At 47.6% G+C, this 18,216-nt stretch overlaps 1 protein-coding gene across 8 annotated transcripts in view; it reads left to right on the forward strand.

The window, feature by feature from the left end:
• The window catches only part of FAM120B (family with sequence similarity 120 member B), a 106,618-nt gene that overhangs the window by 33,297 nt on the left and 55,105 nt on the right, over positions 1-18,216 (forward strand). For 7 of the 8 annotated variants that reach the window (XM_061428619.1, XM_061428617.1, XM_061428615.1 and 4 more), the window contains 3 exons: positions 3,101-3,202; positions 6,234-6,406; positions 11,966-12,058. In XM_061428619.1, the coding sequence (XP_061284603.1) occupies positions 3,101-3,202; positions 6,234-6,406; positions 11,966-12,058 (368 nt within the window). The remainder of the gene's footprint in view (positions 1-3,100; positions 3,203-6,233; positions 6,407-11,965; positions 12,059-18,216) is intronic. The other variant, XM_061428614.1, reaches the window with a different exon arrangement.

Raw genomic sequence — 18,216 nt, forward strand, 5'->3', positions numbered from 1 at the left:
GGCTTCCTAAGTGGTCAATGCAAAGAAATAGAGAAAAACAATAGAATGGAAAAGACTAGAGATCTCATCAGAAAATTAGAAATACCAAGGGAACACTTCATGCAAAGATGGGCACAATAAAGGACAAAAATGGCATGGACCTAACAGAAGCAGAAGATATTAAGAGTAGGAGGCAAGAATACATAGAAGAACTATACAAAAATGGATCTTCATGACCCAGATAACCATGATGGTGTGGTCACTCACCTCGAGCCAGACATCCTGGAGTGTGAAGTCAAGTGGGCCTTAGAAAACATCACTACAAACCAAGGTAGTGGAGATGATGGAATTCCAACTGACCTATTTCAAATCCTACAAGATGATGCTGTGAAAGGGCTGCAGTCAATATGCCAGCAAATTTGGAAAACTCAGCAGTGGCCACAGGACTGGAAAAGGTCAGTTTTCATTCTTATCCCAAAGAAAGGCAATGCCAAAGAATGTTCAAACTACCATACAATTGCACTCATTTCACATGTTAGCAAAGTAATGGTCAAAATTCTCCAAACGAGGCTTCAATATTACGTTAACCAAGAACTTCCAAATGTTCAAGCTGGATTTAGAAATGGCAGAGGAACCAGGGATCAAATTGCCAGCATCCATTGGACCATAGAAAAAGCAAGAGAATTCCAGAAAAACATCTACCTCTCCTTCATTGACTGTGTTAAAACCTTTAGCTGTTTTGGGTCATAGCAATCTGTGCAAAATTCTTAGAGAGATGGGAATATCATACCGCTTTACCTGCCTCCTGAGAAATCTGTATTCAGGTCAAGAAGCAACTGTTTGAACTGGGCATGGAACAAAGGACTGATTCAAAATTGGAAAAGGAGTACGTCATGGTTGTATATTGTCACCTTGCTTATGTAACTTATATGCAGAGTACATCATGAGAAATGCTGGACTGGATGAAGCACAAGTTGGAATCAAATTGCTGGGAGAAATATCAATAACCTCAGATATACAGATGACACCACCCTTGTCACAGAAAGCAAAGAGGAACTAAAGAGCCTCTTGATGAAAGTTAAAGAGGAGAGTGAAAAAGTTGGCTTAAAACTCAGCATTCAAAAAACAAAGATCATGGCATCCAGTCCCATCACTTTCTCGCAAATAGATGGGGGAACAATGGAAACAGTGACAGACTTTATTTTCTTTTGCTCTAAAATCACTGCAGATGCTGACTGCAGCCATGAAATTAAAAATGCTTTCTCCTTGGAAGAAAAGCTATGACCAACCTAGACAGCATAATAAAAAGCAGAGACATTACTTAGCTGACAAAGGTCTGTCTAGTCAAAACTATGGTTTTTCTAGTAGTCATGTATTGATGTGAGAGTTGGACCATAAAGGCAGCTGAGCGCTGAAGAATTGATGCTTTTGAACTGTGGTGTTGGAAAAGATTCTTGAGGGTTCCTTGGACTGCAAGGAGATCAAACCAGTTAACCCTAAAGGAAATCAGTCCTGAATGTTCATTGGGAGGACTGATGCTAAAGCTGAAGCTCCAATACTTTGGCCACCTGATGTGAAGAACTGACTCATTAGAAAAGACCCTGATGCTGGGAAAGATTGAAGGCAGGAGGAGAAGGGGACGACACAGGATGAGATGGTTGGATGGCATCACAGACTCAATGGACATGAGTTTGAGCAAGCTTCTGGAGTTGGTGATGGACAGGGAGGCCTGGGGTGCTGTAGTCCATGAGGTCTCCAGGCGTCGGACACGACTGACCGACTGAACTGAGATGATGCTGTGTGTCTCTTGGAATGTTGGTCCAAAGACTGCTTCCCTCGGTCCTAACAGGGGAGCTAGGAGGACTGTCGGGTGTGTTTAGATAAGGGCACCAGTGCCCACCGTGAACCTCTCTCTCTGTCTTTTGTGTGTCACTTAAAGCTCTGAGACATTGGCTCTGAACCTCTGTGCTGTGAACAATCTTAGATAAAAGGTGGTCATTTCCATGCGGTGTCAAATGTGGTTTTGTGAATGTTTTAGTGATTGCCAAGGAGTCATTGGGCAGGATAGGTCCCTTAATAGCAGTGGTTGAGTGGGAGTACAGAACCTAGTAAGGTTTGTCTCTTGGCATGAGCAGGGCAGCATTCACTCAGTTGGCTATTTTTTAATGTAATGAAAACCTTGGCCAAGAGGATTACATAGAAATTGGGTTGTTTTATTTTTAACAACATTAAGAATACTCAGATCTTCTTTTTTAAAATTTTTTCTGTGTGTATGAAATTTAGGCTAAGATGAACTTGCTCCTAAACCTGCAGTTAATGAGCATTTGCTCTGGGCCTTGTGTTTTATGGAGAATGGTTTTTGCTCTAGGGAGCTCAGTTTTCCGGGACTCCAGCCAGAGTGCTGCCTGAGTGGGGCGCAGTGGTTGGGGAGCGTGGGAGGCTCAGCTGAGAGGGAGGGAAGGGGGGCTCGCCAAGTGTGGGCACAGGAGGTGGCATCTGCGGTGGGCTGGGGGAGTGGTGGAGGGGAGTGGGGGCAGAGCAGAGCGTGGCCCAAACGCAGAGGTGAGAAAGGGCGAGGTGAGCTGCGGCTGAGTGGGGCACGGCAGCTGACTGGGCCACCCGAGCTTCCGTAGCAGTTAGTAATCTAGCAACAGACAGAAGTGCCTTTATTCTAGATTATTCCTACCAGCTTTCTGATTCGTCTGACATAACACTAGACTTAATAGTTGCGTAAAGTAGTGAATTTAAGAGCAGAAAGGACTGTCATATTTCTGCTCCCTGAATGTTCTCTGGGACGGTAGGAGGGTGATGGGGAAGGAAAGCAGGATGCTGCAGGAGCCGTCTCGGTGGTGACTGAGAGGTCACCTCTGCCCTCAGTGATCACCTATCCAGGTTGTCCTGCCACCCACCACCCAAGGTCATCATTCTGGTGGGACTGGATGGACAACCATCCGATCAGAGGGTAGGAGATCCACTGCTGGATGCCCGAGGCCCCTTGGTGACCTTGGATGTGAGAACTCACTGTGCTCACCGGCGTGGAATTGGTCCTGCCGAGGTGGCTCTCGTGCAGTGTGGTGATGGACTGGTACGCACGTCCACTGATGCAGCTGTCTTTACTCAGGTGGTTCCAGCACCGGCCCCGCTGTCAAGGAGTGGTTTGTGTACTCCGGGAACCCACTGAGGCAGCCAGACCTCGTCAGGCCGCTGCAGATGAACATTCCAGGTACAGACTGCTGCTAAATCGCTTCAGTCGTGTCCGACTCTGTGCGACCCCAGAGATGGCAGCCGACCAGGCTCCTCCGTCCCTGGGATTCTCCAGGCAAGAGCACTGGAGTGGGCTGCCGTTTCCTTCTCCAATACATGAAAGTGAAAAGTGAAAGTGAAGTTGCTCAGTCGTGTCCAACTCCTAGCGACCCCATGGACAGCAGCCCACCAGGCTCCTCCATCCATGGGATTTTCCAGGCAAGAGAACTAGAACTAGAATGGGTTGCCATTGCCTTCTCCACCAGGTACAGACAGCCTTGATTAAATGTCAGAGTTGTTTACCACATGATGCAATAATGATCTCTGTGGAAACATACTTTTCCAGAACTGCACACACACTGATTTTCATTTCTACCGTGGGTCCAGGAGTGGTGTCCCTAATGAAGTTCTAATACAACAGAGGAAAGGGCATTATACAGACCTCTCCAGGCCCAGTCTTCTGAACCACCCTGCCTCACTCCCCTGCCTGCTGCCCAAGGTCCACGCCAGGGGGAGAAGGAAACCAGGACCCTCTTAGTAAGCAGCTGTGAGTTAGCACGGTTGCATTCTTGCTGCTCTGCTTGGGGCGATTCTTGTCTTGCTTCCACGATTGAAAGTGGGCTTGATGAATTGGGAAGAGGAGGTGAAGGAAGGTGTTCAACTGTAAAAGTAAGTTTTTTTCAAGGGCCAGTAGGAGGGGAGGAGAAAACAGAGTTCTCCTAAAAATTAGTCGAAGTAAATTCTTCCTGTGGGTTCTTAGTATCTGGAGAAGGCCAAGCGTGTTCGACCGTAGGAGACAGGGTTCTACACACAGACCCTTGAAGAGAGGACAGAGTTTTGGGCTTATTTTAGTGGCCTTTCTTATTGTTTCACAAAACAAATACTTTCCAAAATTTTTATATTCCATTTTTATATGCTTTAAATTCTCTCAAGTCACTATTGTGTTCTGTCACTCAAGCCTATAATTTACCAAATAAGAAACATTGTGAAACATATTTCTTATAAATGGAATTGTACAAGGAGAGAAGTTGAGGGAATATTTCCTAATTCTCTCAGTTGATAAGTGATATACTCAAACCTAAATATTAGTATTTTAGTATTTCAAACCTAAAGGTACTTATCACAAAAACAATTTAAGAATGACACATTTTACAGCAAGAAGTACTTTTAAAGAATACCCAAAATCATTTCCCAGAAATGTTTTAATATATATATATGTAATTTTCATTTTATAGTATTGTTCCAGAAATAATGTAGAAAGGGAATATTTGGCCTTTCATTATTATATTACGAGTTAATTTTAGAGGCCCTCAATATAAGGTTTTAATAAGCTCTAAAGTTCGCTTAGTTGTTGGAGAGACTGTTTCTGAGGCCTGTGGGCACGTGCTCCCTGGCACTGCTGAGCTGCAGGTGTGTGCGTGTTGCACACTGGGACTGCACACGGGGCCTGTGCTTCCAGAAGGAGCGGGAGCCCCGCCCACCCTCGGAGGGCGGGCGTGCGTCTGCCGTCTCTAGGACCCTGGAAGTGGGGCCTTGAACTCGTGTTGCAGGTGATTCAGATGAATGACTGTTCACATTTATGTTAATAACAATACAAAATGATAGGATTTTTATATATAAGTCTTCTGTATATCCATGAGGAAAAATGCCAGATGGTTTTTATTTTAGACTCATTTGGAAGCTGGATCATCCAGGTGCCTATCTCATGGTTTTCCAGCACCCTGACAACGTGTATGTTAAGAGCAGTGGACTCCTGCTGCTTGATCCTCACCTTCTGCAGGCCCTCAGAAGGGTGTACCTGGAAATTTGGCTTTCTTTCCCCCGACCTGCCCCTCACAGGGTCCCTGCGTCTGTGCATCATCCTCAGCCGCCTCCCTTACTGACACGCTGCATTTTGTGCAGCAAGTCTTGACCACACAGCAGGCAGGCATCTGACATAGCTTTTTATCTCCCAAACTGGATATTCTTCTTTAGGCAACATGTAGGTGATTTTTTCTGTCTTCACAGAGCCTCGTTTTGGTCATTTTAAGCATATCCTTATTTTATAAACCTTGGAAAGCTGATTGTACACATCTAATTGGTAGTTTGTCCATCTGGAATGATTTTTACAAGAATCTGAGAGTAAGCTTAGTATTTCTTGGCTGTATAAAGACGTGACTCCCCAGCACCTTGCAGATCTTCTTTTATAAAATGAAACAAGTTGTCATTCACAGAAATTTCCTCCTTCCAAGTCCCTCTGGGCAGCACTCTTGGGACTTGCTCATTTCTGAGAAGCTCTTGAGACTTTCCTGTCCGAGAATTCACACAGAAGCCTTTGCCAAGTGAAGACATAATTTGACTTTTGAAGCTGATACGTTTCAGGAGCAATGCAAATAGGACCTATAGACAAAATCTCAGCTGCCCATGGAACTCTGGGTGAAGTGTGGGGGCCACCCTTGATCCTTTCTGGCAGAGTCATGCAATTTTCTCATACTGTGAAATGTTTTCATTTTGCTGTTTTTGACTATTTAAAAATGTGAAAATCATTCATTCATAATTTCTGCATATAAAACCAAGGAAAATGTATCTTGCACAATTTTGGCAGCTGTTTCTTTTGCACAGTGTACTTTGAAAACCACTAGTCCAGGAAAATAAGAGAGCCGACTACCAGAGTAGACCAGTGGTGTTCTTGCCAAGCACCCCGTCACAGTCGCGTCTGTCTCACTCCCTCGGACAGCACAGCTGAGCACAGGAAGAGAAAGCCCCCCCTTTCCTGCACAGTATAGCTGTTTAAAGAAAGAGGAATGTTTTCAATGAAATACATATATGCTGACCTTTTAGGATTTCTGCTTGTTTAAACCAGGAAGTTCTGTTAATGTTTACTTTCCAGTTGCTTTAAGTGTAAAAGCCAAGGAAGTCAGCAAGGACAGAGGTCGGTGCCCTTCACTTCTTTACTGTTTCTGAGAAGCGTCGTGTAACTTGCTAGTACAAAGAATCATGGTAAATGGACTTTTTTTTTTTTTTTAAACTAGGGGGAACGCCTAGTTTGAGACAGCTGTGGCTGAGCCAAGAGCCAGGAATCCAGGCCCAGCGCTTGGACACACTGCTGGCCTGCTTTGACCTGTCATCCTCACGGGAAGAACTGCAGGCAGTTGAGCGCCCCTTTCAGGCGCTGTGCTGCCTCCTGGTCTACCTGTTCGTGCAGGTAACCTCCCTCCTGGCCGTGGCTGCTGCAGTCACCCCTCGCTTCTGGCCCTTGACTTTTGTGGGGTATGGTGGTCTGGGGTGTTGCTGAGGGCTGGTCCCCTGCCCCGTCTCTGCCCAGTGTCTGTTTCATAGAAAGTGAGGTCTCTGTGTGGCCGTACATTTGAGGAGCCCTGTTGGCTGCCGGCATAGAAGTGGGCTCTGCACCTCCCTGTGATAGAAGCTTGAGGTGTCTGCCAGGTCCAGGCCGTGGTGCACTTTGCTCACGATGGCCCAGCTTTGTGGAGCGTGGGCTGTCCTGTGTCCCTGTTTGGATGGTGGTTGCCACAAACACGGGGCAGGTAAGCCACCCTCAGTGAGGTTTAATTTACTGCCTCTTCACTGGTTTCACACACACCAGGACGAACTTTCATTTTGAGTAGAACTTTCCTTTATTTGCACCAGACTCAGCAAAGTATAAATCAGTAAATGATCACAGGATTATTTAATGTTTAAATGAAAAATACATTTCTTTTGCTACTTTTACTAAATGTGCATGCATGTATTATCAGTTAATGCTTTCTTTCCCTTGTTTATGAATCTGCAGGTGGCTAAGGCGGACACAGTGGGGGTTGGGAGCTGGTCGATGACCAGTGGCTGAGTTTTCTCCTCCAGGAGAATAAGCGGTTTCTTCTCAGGACTGTGTGTGAATATATGGATAGTGATATTTGGATATGGATATATCCTTGGATAGCCTTGTGTTAGCACTCTTAGGACTACATTTTGCATTTCTTTTTCCAGCAGGAGAGAGAGGTCCTTGAGCCCATTCGTAGTCAGTTGACACAGCTCTGCTTTCTTGTCAGCTGTGCAAGTGACTGTTGGCTATGAAAATCCACTTCCAGAAGGAAAATATCCCAAATCACAGAATAGTCACTTTACATCCCACGTATTTATATACACCTGAGGCTAGACAAGTATCAGAAGGAAAATTTCCACTTTTACCTTCTTAGTACTAGTAATTACCTTTAAATGAAATCTTTTTAGTATAAGTCAGCATGAGATAGACTCATTGTTGGTTGACTTTAAAGGATACATTCAAATTAGAACTTTTAAAATAGAAAACAAATCAATGCATCAGTGTTATCCCTTAGATTAAAAGGTACTATACTGTGTTGCCGGAGAAGGCATTGGCAACCCACTCTAGTACTCTTGCCTGGAAAATCCCGTGGACGGAGGAGCCTGGTAGGCTGCAGTCCATGGGGTCTCTAAGAGTCAGATACGACTTAGCGACTTCACTTTGACTTTTCACTTTCATGCATTGGAGAAGGAAATGGCAACCCACTCCAGTGTTCTTGCCTGGAGAATCCCAGGGACAGGGGAGCCTCATGGGCTGCCGTCTATGGGGTCGCACAGAGTCGGACACGACTGAAGCACTTAGCAGCATACTGTGTTGTTATCCATAAGGATAACTATTCTCTCTTTAGATTAATAACTATAATCTCTTTAGATTAATAAGGCTAAAATGGTATACTTTTGTATGCTGCTGCTAAGTCACTTCAGTCATGTCCGACTCTGTGTGACCCCATAGACGGCAGCCCACCAGGCTCCACCGTCCCTCAGATTCTCCAGGCAAGAACACTGGAGTGGGGTGCCATTTCCTCCTAGTTAAGCTTAAATTAGGTGCCACACAGGATGAATGCATACTGTTTAGTGCACACAGCGTACAAAGAAACAAAGCCCTCGTTTGCTGACTGTTGGGCCCTAACTTGGTTAGCTCATTTTCACTTGGAGTCCAGCCTCCAAGTTAACATGTTATTAGAGGCTAATTTGAGAAACTTTTCCGGAAGGGTAATTTTGCATCATAGAAAGTTTGCATATTTTTTATGATCATGGTAGAGCAAATACTTTATCATCATAATCTCTACTATGTGAAGTTTTTAAAAAATTGGTATTACTAAGAATCTTGTCTCCTCTGATATGTTATCAGTTGAGTTCAGTTCAGTTGTTCAGTTGTGTCCGACTCTTTGTGACCCCCTGGACTGCAGCACACCAGGCCTCCCTGTCCATCACCAACTTCTGGAGTTCACCCAAACCCATGTCCATTGAGTCAGTGATGCCATCCAACCATCTTATTCCTCTGTTGCCCCCTTCTCCTCCTGCCCTCAATCTTTCCCAGCATCAGGGTCTTTTTAAATGAGCCAGCTCTTCACATCAGGTGGCCAAAGTATTGGAGTTTCAGCTTCAACATCAGTCCTTCCAGTGAACACTCAGGACTGATCTCCTTTAGGATGGACTGGTTGGATCTCCTTGCAGTCCAAGGAACTCTCAAGAGTCTTCTCTAACACCACAGTTCCAAAGCATCAGTCCTTTGGCACTCAGCTTTCTTTATAGTCCAACTCTCACATCCATACATCACTACTGGAAAAACCATAGCTTTGACTAGATGGACCTTTGTTAGCAAAGTAATGTCTGCTTTTTAATAAGCTATCTAGGTTGGTCATAACTTCCCTGCCAAGGAGTAAGCGTAGATTTGCTAATTACAAAGATGGTGGCAGAGTATGAAATCGATAAACTGAAAAAGTATGATTTTTTTTTTTTTTGCTACATTGTTGGCATGCGGGATCTTAGCTCCCCAACCAGGGATCAAAGCCATGTCCCCTGCAGGGGTAGCACAGAGTCTTAACCACTGGATCACCAGGGAAGTCCAAGAGTGATTCTTTTTTTGTAGGCTGGTTTTTTAAAATCAGCCTTCTGCAAAAGATGCTAATGGCAAGAAGTAGAACTAACTATATGCCAACAAACCTGTCTAAGATAGAGGTGAGGGCTTATGAGTTTAAAACAACATATTCTCTGCTTGGTCTTGCTTTTGAAGGTTGAGATCTTTTTTCTTGGTCCTGAGTGCTGTGCATTTGTAGATTTCTTGCTTTTTCTGCAACATAATTATAGCTTCATTTATACAAAGGCAACTTTGTATAAAGTTGGAGTAAAGGTAGAGATGGATGGTGACATTTGGTGGCTGAGCCCCTGACCCTGTGAGGAGGGTGTGGAGGTGCTGCTGTGGCCGGGCCCCACCCATCTGTGTGCTCCGCCCCCTCATTCCCAGGCTCTGTCTCTCTCTGTCTCTGTCTCTCCTTGCTTCTCACTCACACTTTGGTTGGACTTTTTGATTCCACAAAGGATGGGAGGAGTTGCACATTTGGGGAATCCTGGTTTCTAATACGGAGAAGGCAGTGGCACCCCACTCCAGTACTCTTGCCTGGAAAATCCCATGGACGGAGGAGCCTGGTGGGCTGCAGTCCATGGGGTCGCTAAGAGTCAGACATGACTGAGCGACTTCACTTTGACTTTTCACTTTCATGCATTGGAGAAGGAAATGGCAACCCACTCCAGTGTTCTTGCCTGGAGAATCCCAGGGATGGGGGAGCCTGGTGGGCTGCCGTCTATGGGGTCGCACAGAGTCAGACATGACTGAAGCGACTTAGCAGCAGCAGCAGCAGCAGCAGGTTTCTTATAAATGGGGATCCAAAGACACAGTTGACATCTGGGGCTCGCAAGCGTGGGTGTTTGTCCCAGCTCTGATCACCCTAGCTCAGGCTAGCTGTGGGTGCCTTCTGTCTGCAAACCCCACAGTTGTCAGCTCTGGAAATTTGTGTTAACCCTTGATGACCTACATTGCTCCAAGGCTCAGATTTGGCCATAGCTCAGGCTTCCCATCGGAGAAGGCAATGGCACCCCATTCCAGTACTCTTGCCTAGAAAATCCCGTGGACAGAGGAGCCTGGTAGGTTGCAGTCCATGGTGTCGCTAAGAGTCGGACACTACCGAACGACTTCACTTTCACTTTTCACTTTCATGCATTGGAGAGGGAAATGGCAACCCACTCCAGTGTTCTTGCCTGGAGAATCCCAGGGACGGGGGAGCCTGGTGGGCTGCCGTCTATGGGGTCGCACAGAGTCAGACACGACTGAAGTGACTTAGCAGCAGCAGGCTTCCCACAGGCGTTCTGGAGTGTTCTGCCTTGCTCATGAGTACCAGGCTCTGCTGCCCAGCCTGGCTCTGGTTGACATGGAGATTTATACACCAGGGACTGTGGATAGGGGGAGAAAAGACCCCGCCCACCTCCAGGGATGTCTCTTCTGCCCTTGGTGTGAGTGTGTGTATATGAGAGTGTGTGTGCTCTGCTGCCCCAGACGTGTGTGTGTGCTCTGTTGTCCTGGGTGTGTGCGTGTGTGTATATGCTCATGCGTGTGCTCTGCTGCCCTAGGTGTGTGTGTGTGTATGCTCTACCATCCTGGGTATGTGCATGTGTGTGTATGGTCATGTGTATGTTCTGCTTCCCTAGGCGTGTGTGTGTATGCTCTGCTGTCCTGGGTGTGTGCATGTGTGTATATGCTCATGTGTGTGCTCTGCTGTCCTGGGGGTGTGTGTGTGTGTGTGTATGAGAGTGTGTGTGCTCTGCTGCCCTAGGTGTGTGTGTGTGTGTGTATGCTGTACCATTCTGGGTGTGTACATGTGTGTGTATGGTCATGTGTATGTTCTGCTGCCCCAGGCATGTGTGTGTGCACGCACATATGTGCACATGCACTCTGCTGTGCCTGTGTGTGTGTTTTGCTGCCCCGAGCATGTTGCCTCCCGCATTGTGTGTGTGTGTGTGTGCACATGCGTGCTTGGCTGTTCATGTAAGAGTGTGGGTGCCTTGCTGCCCCAGGGAGGTATGTTTGCTTTGCTGCTCTGAGCATGCACGCATGTATGTGTATGCACACATGTGCTGTCCAGAGCCTGTGTGTGTGCTTTGCATGTTTGTGTGTGTGTACTTGGGCACATGCTGTCCTGTGTGTGTATATGTGTGCACTTTGCTGCCCTGAGCATGCGCACATGTGCATGTATCTGTGTATGTATATATACGTGTACATGTGCTGTCCTGTGTAGGTGTGTATTTTGCTGCCATGACCGTGTACACACGTGTGTGTGTACATGTGCATGTGCTGTCATCTGTGTGTGCACTTGCTGCCCTGAGCATGTATGCATGTGTGTGTGTGTACATGTGCATGCACCACACGTGTGTGTATTGTGTGTGAGTACATGTGCATGCACTGCCCTCTGTTGCCCTGAGTATGCACACGTGGTGTGGGTGCACATGCACGTGTGCGTGTTTGTATGTGTGCATGTGTGTGCGCGCAGTACATGCACACATGCTGTCCCATGTGTGCGTGCACTTTGCATGCATGCATGCATGTGTATGTGTGTGTACATGTGTGTGTGTTTGTGTGTGTGCACATTGTCCTCTGCACATGGCTACCCTGAGTGTGCATGCATGTATGTGTTTGTGTGTATGTGCATGCACTTTTGCTGCCCTGGGCACGCATGCGTGTGTGAGTGTATATGTGCACACATTGGTGTGTGTGTGCTTTGCTGCTCTGAGTGTGTATGCACGTGTGTGTGTGTGCATTTGTACATGCGCACATGCAGCCCTGTGTGTGTGTGCCCTTTGCTGCTGGGTGTGTGTGCACATGTGTGTATGTGCATGTGCTGTCCTGTGCCTGTGTTCTCCCAGGGCTGATGCTGGCTCTCTTTCCATGCAGGTGGACACTCTCTGTCTGGAGGATTTGCACGCCTTCATTGCGCAGGCCCTGTGCCTCCAAGGAAAGCCCACCATGGAGCTTGCGGACTTGCAGGTACTGATTGTCACCACCCTGAGGATGGCGCACCTGGCCACAGGGGTGACACACTTGCCGGCATTCTGTAAACTTGGTTGGTGTTTCACAGGGAAGGCTCCATGGCTCCCTCTGTAGCTGGGAAGTTTGACTTCTGGTCCCCTTGGCCCTTTCGGCCCTCCTCCTCCCTCCCTCTGGCAACTCTGTTCTTTGTGTCTGTGAGTTTGTGTTTTTTTGGTTTTGTTTCCAAATTCTACATAGAAGTGAAAGCGTGTCATTTGTCTTTCTCTGACTTATTTCCCATAGCATCATGCCCTCAATTCATGTAGTCACAAGTAACAAGGTTTTATTCTTTTTTTACGTTCCATCGTGTGTGTGTGTGTGTGTGTGTGCGCACAGTGTGTGTGCACACACACTCATTGATGGACACTTAGGTTGGCCTGCTTGTCCTGGCTGTTGTAAATAGTGCTGCAGTGAACACGGGAGTGCATATCTCCTCAAGGTAGTATTTTCATTTTTTGCAGATAAATCCCAGGAGTGGAATTGCTGGATCATATAGTATTTCTGCTTTTAATTTTTAAGAGCCTCCATACTGTTTTCCGCAATGACCTCACCAATTTATATTCCCACCAACAGTGCATAAGGCTCCCCTTTTCTTCATATCCTCTCCAGCATTTGTTATTTCTTATCATTTTGATAATGGCCATTCTGACAGATCTGAGGTGATAGCTCACTGTGGTTTTGATCTGCATTTCTCTGATGATTAGCAGTGTTGAACATCTTTTCATTTGCTTGTTGGCCATCTACATATTTTCTTTGGAACAAGGTCTATTCGGATCTTCTGCTGAATTTAAATCAGATTGTTCTGTTTTTTGGTTATTGAGTTGTATGAGGTATTTATGTATTTTGAATATTTACCCCTTATCAGACAAATGTTTTGCAAATAATTTCTCCCATTCAGTGTGTTTTCTTCTCATTTTGTTGCTGGTTAACTTTGCTGTGCAGAAGCCCTTCTTTCCTTTTCTCCTTTTCATTTTTATGAGGTATAGTTGATGTACAATATTATATAAGTTACAGGTATACACCACAGTGATTCACAGTTTTAAAGGTTATACTCCATTTATAGTTTTTACAGTTACTGTAAAATATTAGCTTTATTTCCTGTGTTGTACAATATATCCTTGTCGCCTATTTATTTTTGTATGTAGTAGTTCGTATCTTTTTTTTTTTTTTATCTTTTAATCTGCAGAAGTATTTTAGCTTGAGGTATCTTCACTTGTTTCTTTTACAAACCTCATCCGATAGGTTGTGGTGTGTGTCCTGGGTTGGGCGGCTGGGCATCCCAAGACACCATGCCCCACTCGCTCTCCTTGGGGGAGCCTGTTCCCCAGCCCCTGCCCTGTGGAATGCTCGCTCCCAGGCCGGCTGGGCAGCAAAGCCCACACAGCCCGTGCAGAGCTTCTTCCCAGCTCCAGGGCTGGAGGCAGAGCTCGCTGGCTGCCTGGTCCTGCTGCTCTGAGCTCAGAGCTCCATGTGCTCCTGCCCCTTCCTTCTGCTCAGAGTCGTCACACTTGGGGCAGATCTGAGGCATCTCAGGCTCTCCCAGGGGTGGGGCCTTTGAAACTCAGAGGCCAGAACTCAACAGGTTTGCCTTTCCCTGCCCCGTGTGCTTGTTGATGGCGCCAAGTCTTAGGTGACTAAAGAGAGGGGAGGAGGGTGGGATTACAGTTAGTGCTTCAGGTTTGATCTTCCTACGTCTCTTGTAAAGATTTGCCTTTTGCCATCCTTTGAGTCCTGGGTCCTTTCTGCAACTCTGTATTTATAAACTTAATGGTAGATCTCATGGTGGTCTTGGCCCTGGATCACCCTTCCTTCTGACTGGGGCACGTGTGGCTGGAAGAGCTGCCTGGGATGAGGTGATGGAGGAGGTGAGTTCCGCTCTGAAGCCCTAGGACGCTGTGTATGTTCAGGTGACTGAGTCAGAGCCGGGCTGAGGAGGTGGTCAGGACAGCGGGCTTCACGCCCCAGGACGTGCGTGGGCTCTGCTGCTGAGGGGATGGTCAGGACGATGGGCTTCACGCCCCAGGACGTGCGTGGGCTCTGCTGCTCCCAGAGTCATTTCCTCTTTCATGTAATTTTTCATGAGGAAGATGCTCGGCTTCAGGCCAAGCTGCACGCTCTCTTTCCTGTGTTCCTGGGTTCTTTCTGTAAGCTGGCAGACACTCCAGTAAAAGTTGTTTTTTCTGTTTATTATCCGGGGTCCTCCATTCTGAACCTCAGACATGGGTCAGGACTAAGTTGGAAGTCGTGTGTGTTCAGAGGCTGCCTCCTCAGTGTCCTGGCTCCATGAGGCTGCAGATAAGACAGTTACGGTTGGGAGGCCTGTCAGTCCTGATAGAGCCAGCTCGCCTGAGACAGCCACTGACTTTGGCTGGGGGGAGATTTTGTTGCTGCGCATGGTGAGTTCAGAAAACTTGCAGTTGTTTCCTCTGGGACTGTGGTATTTTAGTGATCTTTTAGGGTGCAGCAGCCAGCCCAATCCTATGACAGGCAAACCTTGCCAGTGTGTCTCTTACTTCATTTTACCCTCTCCTCTTGTTCCTCGTAAGTATCCATTTAAATTCTAGGAGTGTATTTCAACACAGTTTGCATTTCCCTGGCTTAAAGGTGAAGCATAAAAGTGACCTTGGATGGGAACAGACCGCGCAGAGGAGAGCTGCTTTTTGTTTTGCTCGCTGGGGGCAGGAGCCGCGTAACAAGTGCTTGCCCGCCCAGGCCTCGGAGTTCTCACCACAGCGTCGGCCCTTCATGGAGGCGCCGTGCTCGCCAGGCCCAGCCCTGCCCCGGCGCCTTGTGAGGAGGAAGAGACTTCTGGATGTGCTCCTGCTGGGCTCCTTGTTAAACCAAACCTCGATCTGATTTCTTTTTTCCTCTGAGACAGATCAGAAGATGGTAGATTTCCCCACACAGCCTTCACATGTCAATTATTTACATGTGAACCCAACAGCTATTTTTAAAGTACCCACTGTGGGGCACTTCTGCAGTGAGCTGGCTGGCACGTTTGCCCTGCCGTGTTCTCACAGGCTCGTGTGTCAGACAGACGTGGGCGAGTTACTCTCTACTCACAGTCACGTGGCTCGGTGCCCACCACGTCATGTCCAGGCCCTCGGCACAGACGCGGGCTCTGCTCCCCTGGCTCCCGTCTTCCTCCCCTACACGCTCGTCACGTGTCACACAGATGAGCCTGTCTCCTGCATGTTCACACACCTACCTGTTGGACCACAACTGTCCCTGTCCTGAGGACGCGTGCTAGGCCATGGCTGTGTGACTGGAGTTCAGATGCCTGCCACTGGCCCCACCGCTTCAGGCCGCCTCCTCCTGCTGTGGACGCCGCTTTCTTACCATGTCACATCCTGTTTCATGGCAGGGGATGGCACCAGACAGGGATGGGAAGTTTGGAAGTCTAAGCTGGGGAGTTGCTGGGCTCCAGGAGAATACCAGTGTTTGATTCGAGCCAGCAGTATTTTCTAGCCCATGTGTCCCCTGTTGAGGACAGAGCATCTGAGGGTCTGAGTGTGACTCACACAGACAGGTGGGCATGTGCCAGACAGTGTCCTTCAGCAAATAAAAGCTTTCTTTGGAGAGTGAAAAGTATAAGGAGAAGGGACAGGTACAACATGAGAAACCTCCCGGGGAGGAGCTTGGAGGCTGGGTGGCCTCTGCCCTTGGAAGCTGTGGGACCCTGTCCAGTCCAGAGGGCTGGGAGCAGCCGCTGCTCCTCGTGTACCTGCCGGTGAGGTTCAGGCCTCCTTGGGCTTGTGTGGGATGGTCGTGCCCAGCCACAGCCACAGAGAACTTCGGTGTAGAGCCTCTAAAGTCTAGCTGGCCTTTCAGACCAGGGAATATAAGAGCGTGCCCTTATTTTGTTTTCTGGTGAGTGGTGACATGTCTGCAGTACTCTCCTCGCCCTGCCTGGGTTTCCACCTGCTTTTAAGACAGTTGCTCTGCTGAAGCAGTGCCTAAAGGGGCTGACTTACTTGCTTCAGCTTCAGTGTATGCGTAACTGCTAGTGAGCCCCAGGTGTGATAAACACCACACAGTGGCGTGTTTACTGCTCAGTATTTACCCTGAGGCTTTGCAGCAGTTCAGTTCAGTCGCTCAGTCGTGTCCGACTCGCTGCGACCCCATGAATCGCAGCATGCCAGGCCTCCCTTCCATCACCAACTCCCGGAGTTAACTCAGACTCACGTCCATTGAGTCAGTGATGCCATCCAACCATCTCATCCTCTGTCAGTAGAACTGGTTTTTCTGGTTTCTGTGGCCGTCACCTCAGCAGGAAGTGCTCAGGAATCAGCTCCTCCCTGTCTTCATTCCTAAGCATGAAGACATGCTTAACTCCTATTTCCGAAACATGGGTCACATCCTCTTATCATTTTATTGCTGAAGCCTTTCCTTAGCCACATGAAATTAGCCCATGCTCACCAGTGACTCTGACTCTGGATTCAGGGCCAGCCTTCCGCCACACTGACTTGTCCCCACATCCTGGTTCTTTCGGGAAGAAGAGTTGCTGTGTGACTCTCCCAGTTGCCAGAAAAGGCCGTCAAGCCTCATATTTTCATTATGCTCTTTTGACACAAACAAGTATTTATTTTTTGAATACACGATTAGTTTAACATTTGAAAACCATTGTGATTGCCTTCATTAGCACCATGCATGTTGTACAGAAAGTATTGGTTGAATTCAGTTATTGTTTGTGGTGAACAGTCTCAGCAGACTAGGACTAGAAGAGAGTTTTCTTAATCTAAGAAAGAGTGTCTAAAACAGAAATCAGACTTTATAGTTAAATAGTGGAAGTTTTTCCACTGTGCTGTGCGCGAGTCAGGGGTGCCTTCTTTCACCAACTTACCTTACACTGAAAGAATGGAATAAAACTATCATTATTGACAGGTGGTATGATTGTGTTTACGGGAATCCAAGTCTACAGAGCAACAATTAGACTCACTACACAAATTATCAGGGGCTAGTACAGAGTTGACACGCATAATTCAAGTATATTCTACAAAAACAAGCAAGTAAAGATGACCACCACATTTACTGTGTTTACCTTAACATCAAAGGAAAAAAGCGAAACATTTAGGAGAAGCAGCAGTTGGATAGAATCCCACTCTGAGAGCTGTAAAGCTGTGCTGACAGAATGCACTTCTGGGTGATAACAGGCTGCCTGTTGAAAGGTGCCACTGTCTCCAGAGTGATTACATGCTAAGAGTGCCTCAGCCAGCGCTGCATGCAGCGGCATAGAACAGCGCCCAGGGTGAGCAGTGTAGAAACCCCAGCACTGCACACAATGGTGTATAACAGCGCAGAGGGTAAACAGTGTAGAAACCCCAGCACTGCACACAATGGTGTATAACAGCCGGAGGGTGAGCAGTGTAGAAACCCCAGCACTGCACACTTGGTGTGTAACAGCGCGGAGGGTGAGCAGTGTAGAAACCCCAGCACTGCACACTTGGTGTGTAACAGCGCGGAGGGTGAACAGTGTAGAAACCCCAGCACTGCACACAATGGTGTATAACAGCCCAGAGGATGAGCAGTGTAGAAACCCCAGCACTGCACACAATGGTGTATAACAGCCCGGAGAGTGAGCAGTGTAGAAACCCCAGCACTGCACACTTGGTGTGTAACAGCGCGGAGGGTGAACAGTGTAGAAACCCCAGCACTGCACACAATGGTGTATAACAGCCCGGAGGGTGAGCAGTGTAGAAACCCCAGCACTGCACACAATGGTGTATAACAGCCCAGAGGATGAGCAGTGTAGAAACCCCAGCACTGCACACTTGGTGTATAACAGCCCGGAGGGTGAGCAGTGTAGAAACCCCAGCACTGCACACAATGGTGTGTAACAGCCCGGAGGGTGAACAACCAGAGATGCCCCAGCTTCAGCCCCGAGAAGCCCGAGCCTGCTGTGTAGTTCGTCTGTCACTTGCTGGCAAGCGGGCCTGTCCACACCTGAGTCATCGGGTAGCACCACCCTCGGGCCGCGGGGTGACTGGCAGCTTCCGTGGCGCTAATGCCACTTGCTTTGTGGTCCAGGTGCTTGTCGGCTGGTTTGTTTGAAAATTCAGATGGTCTGCAGAGCATCTCTGCTTTGGGAGGTGGTTTACTTCTATTAAATTTTACTT

Source organism: Bos javanicus, chromosome 9, assembly GCF_032452875.1.
Source record: "Bos javanicus breed banteng chromosome 9, ARS-OSU_banteng_1.0, whole genome shotgun sequence".
Lineage (NCBI taxonomy): Eukaryota > Metazoa > Chordata > Mammalia > Artiodactyla > Bovidae > Bos > Bos javanicus.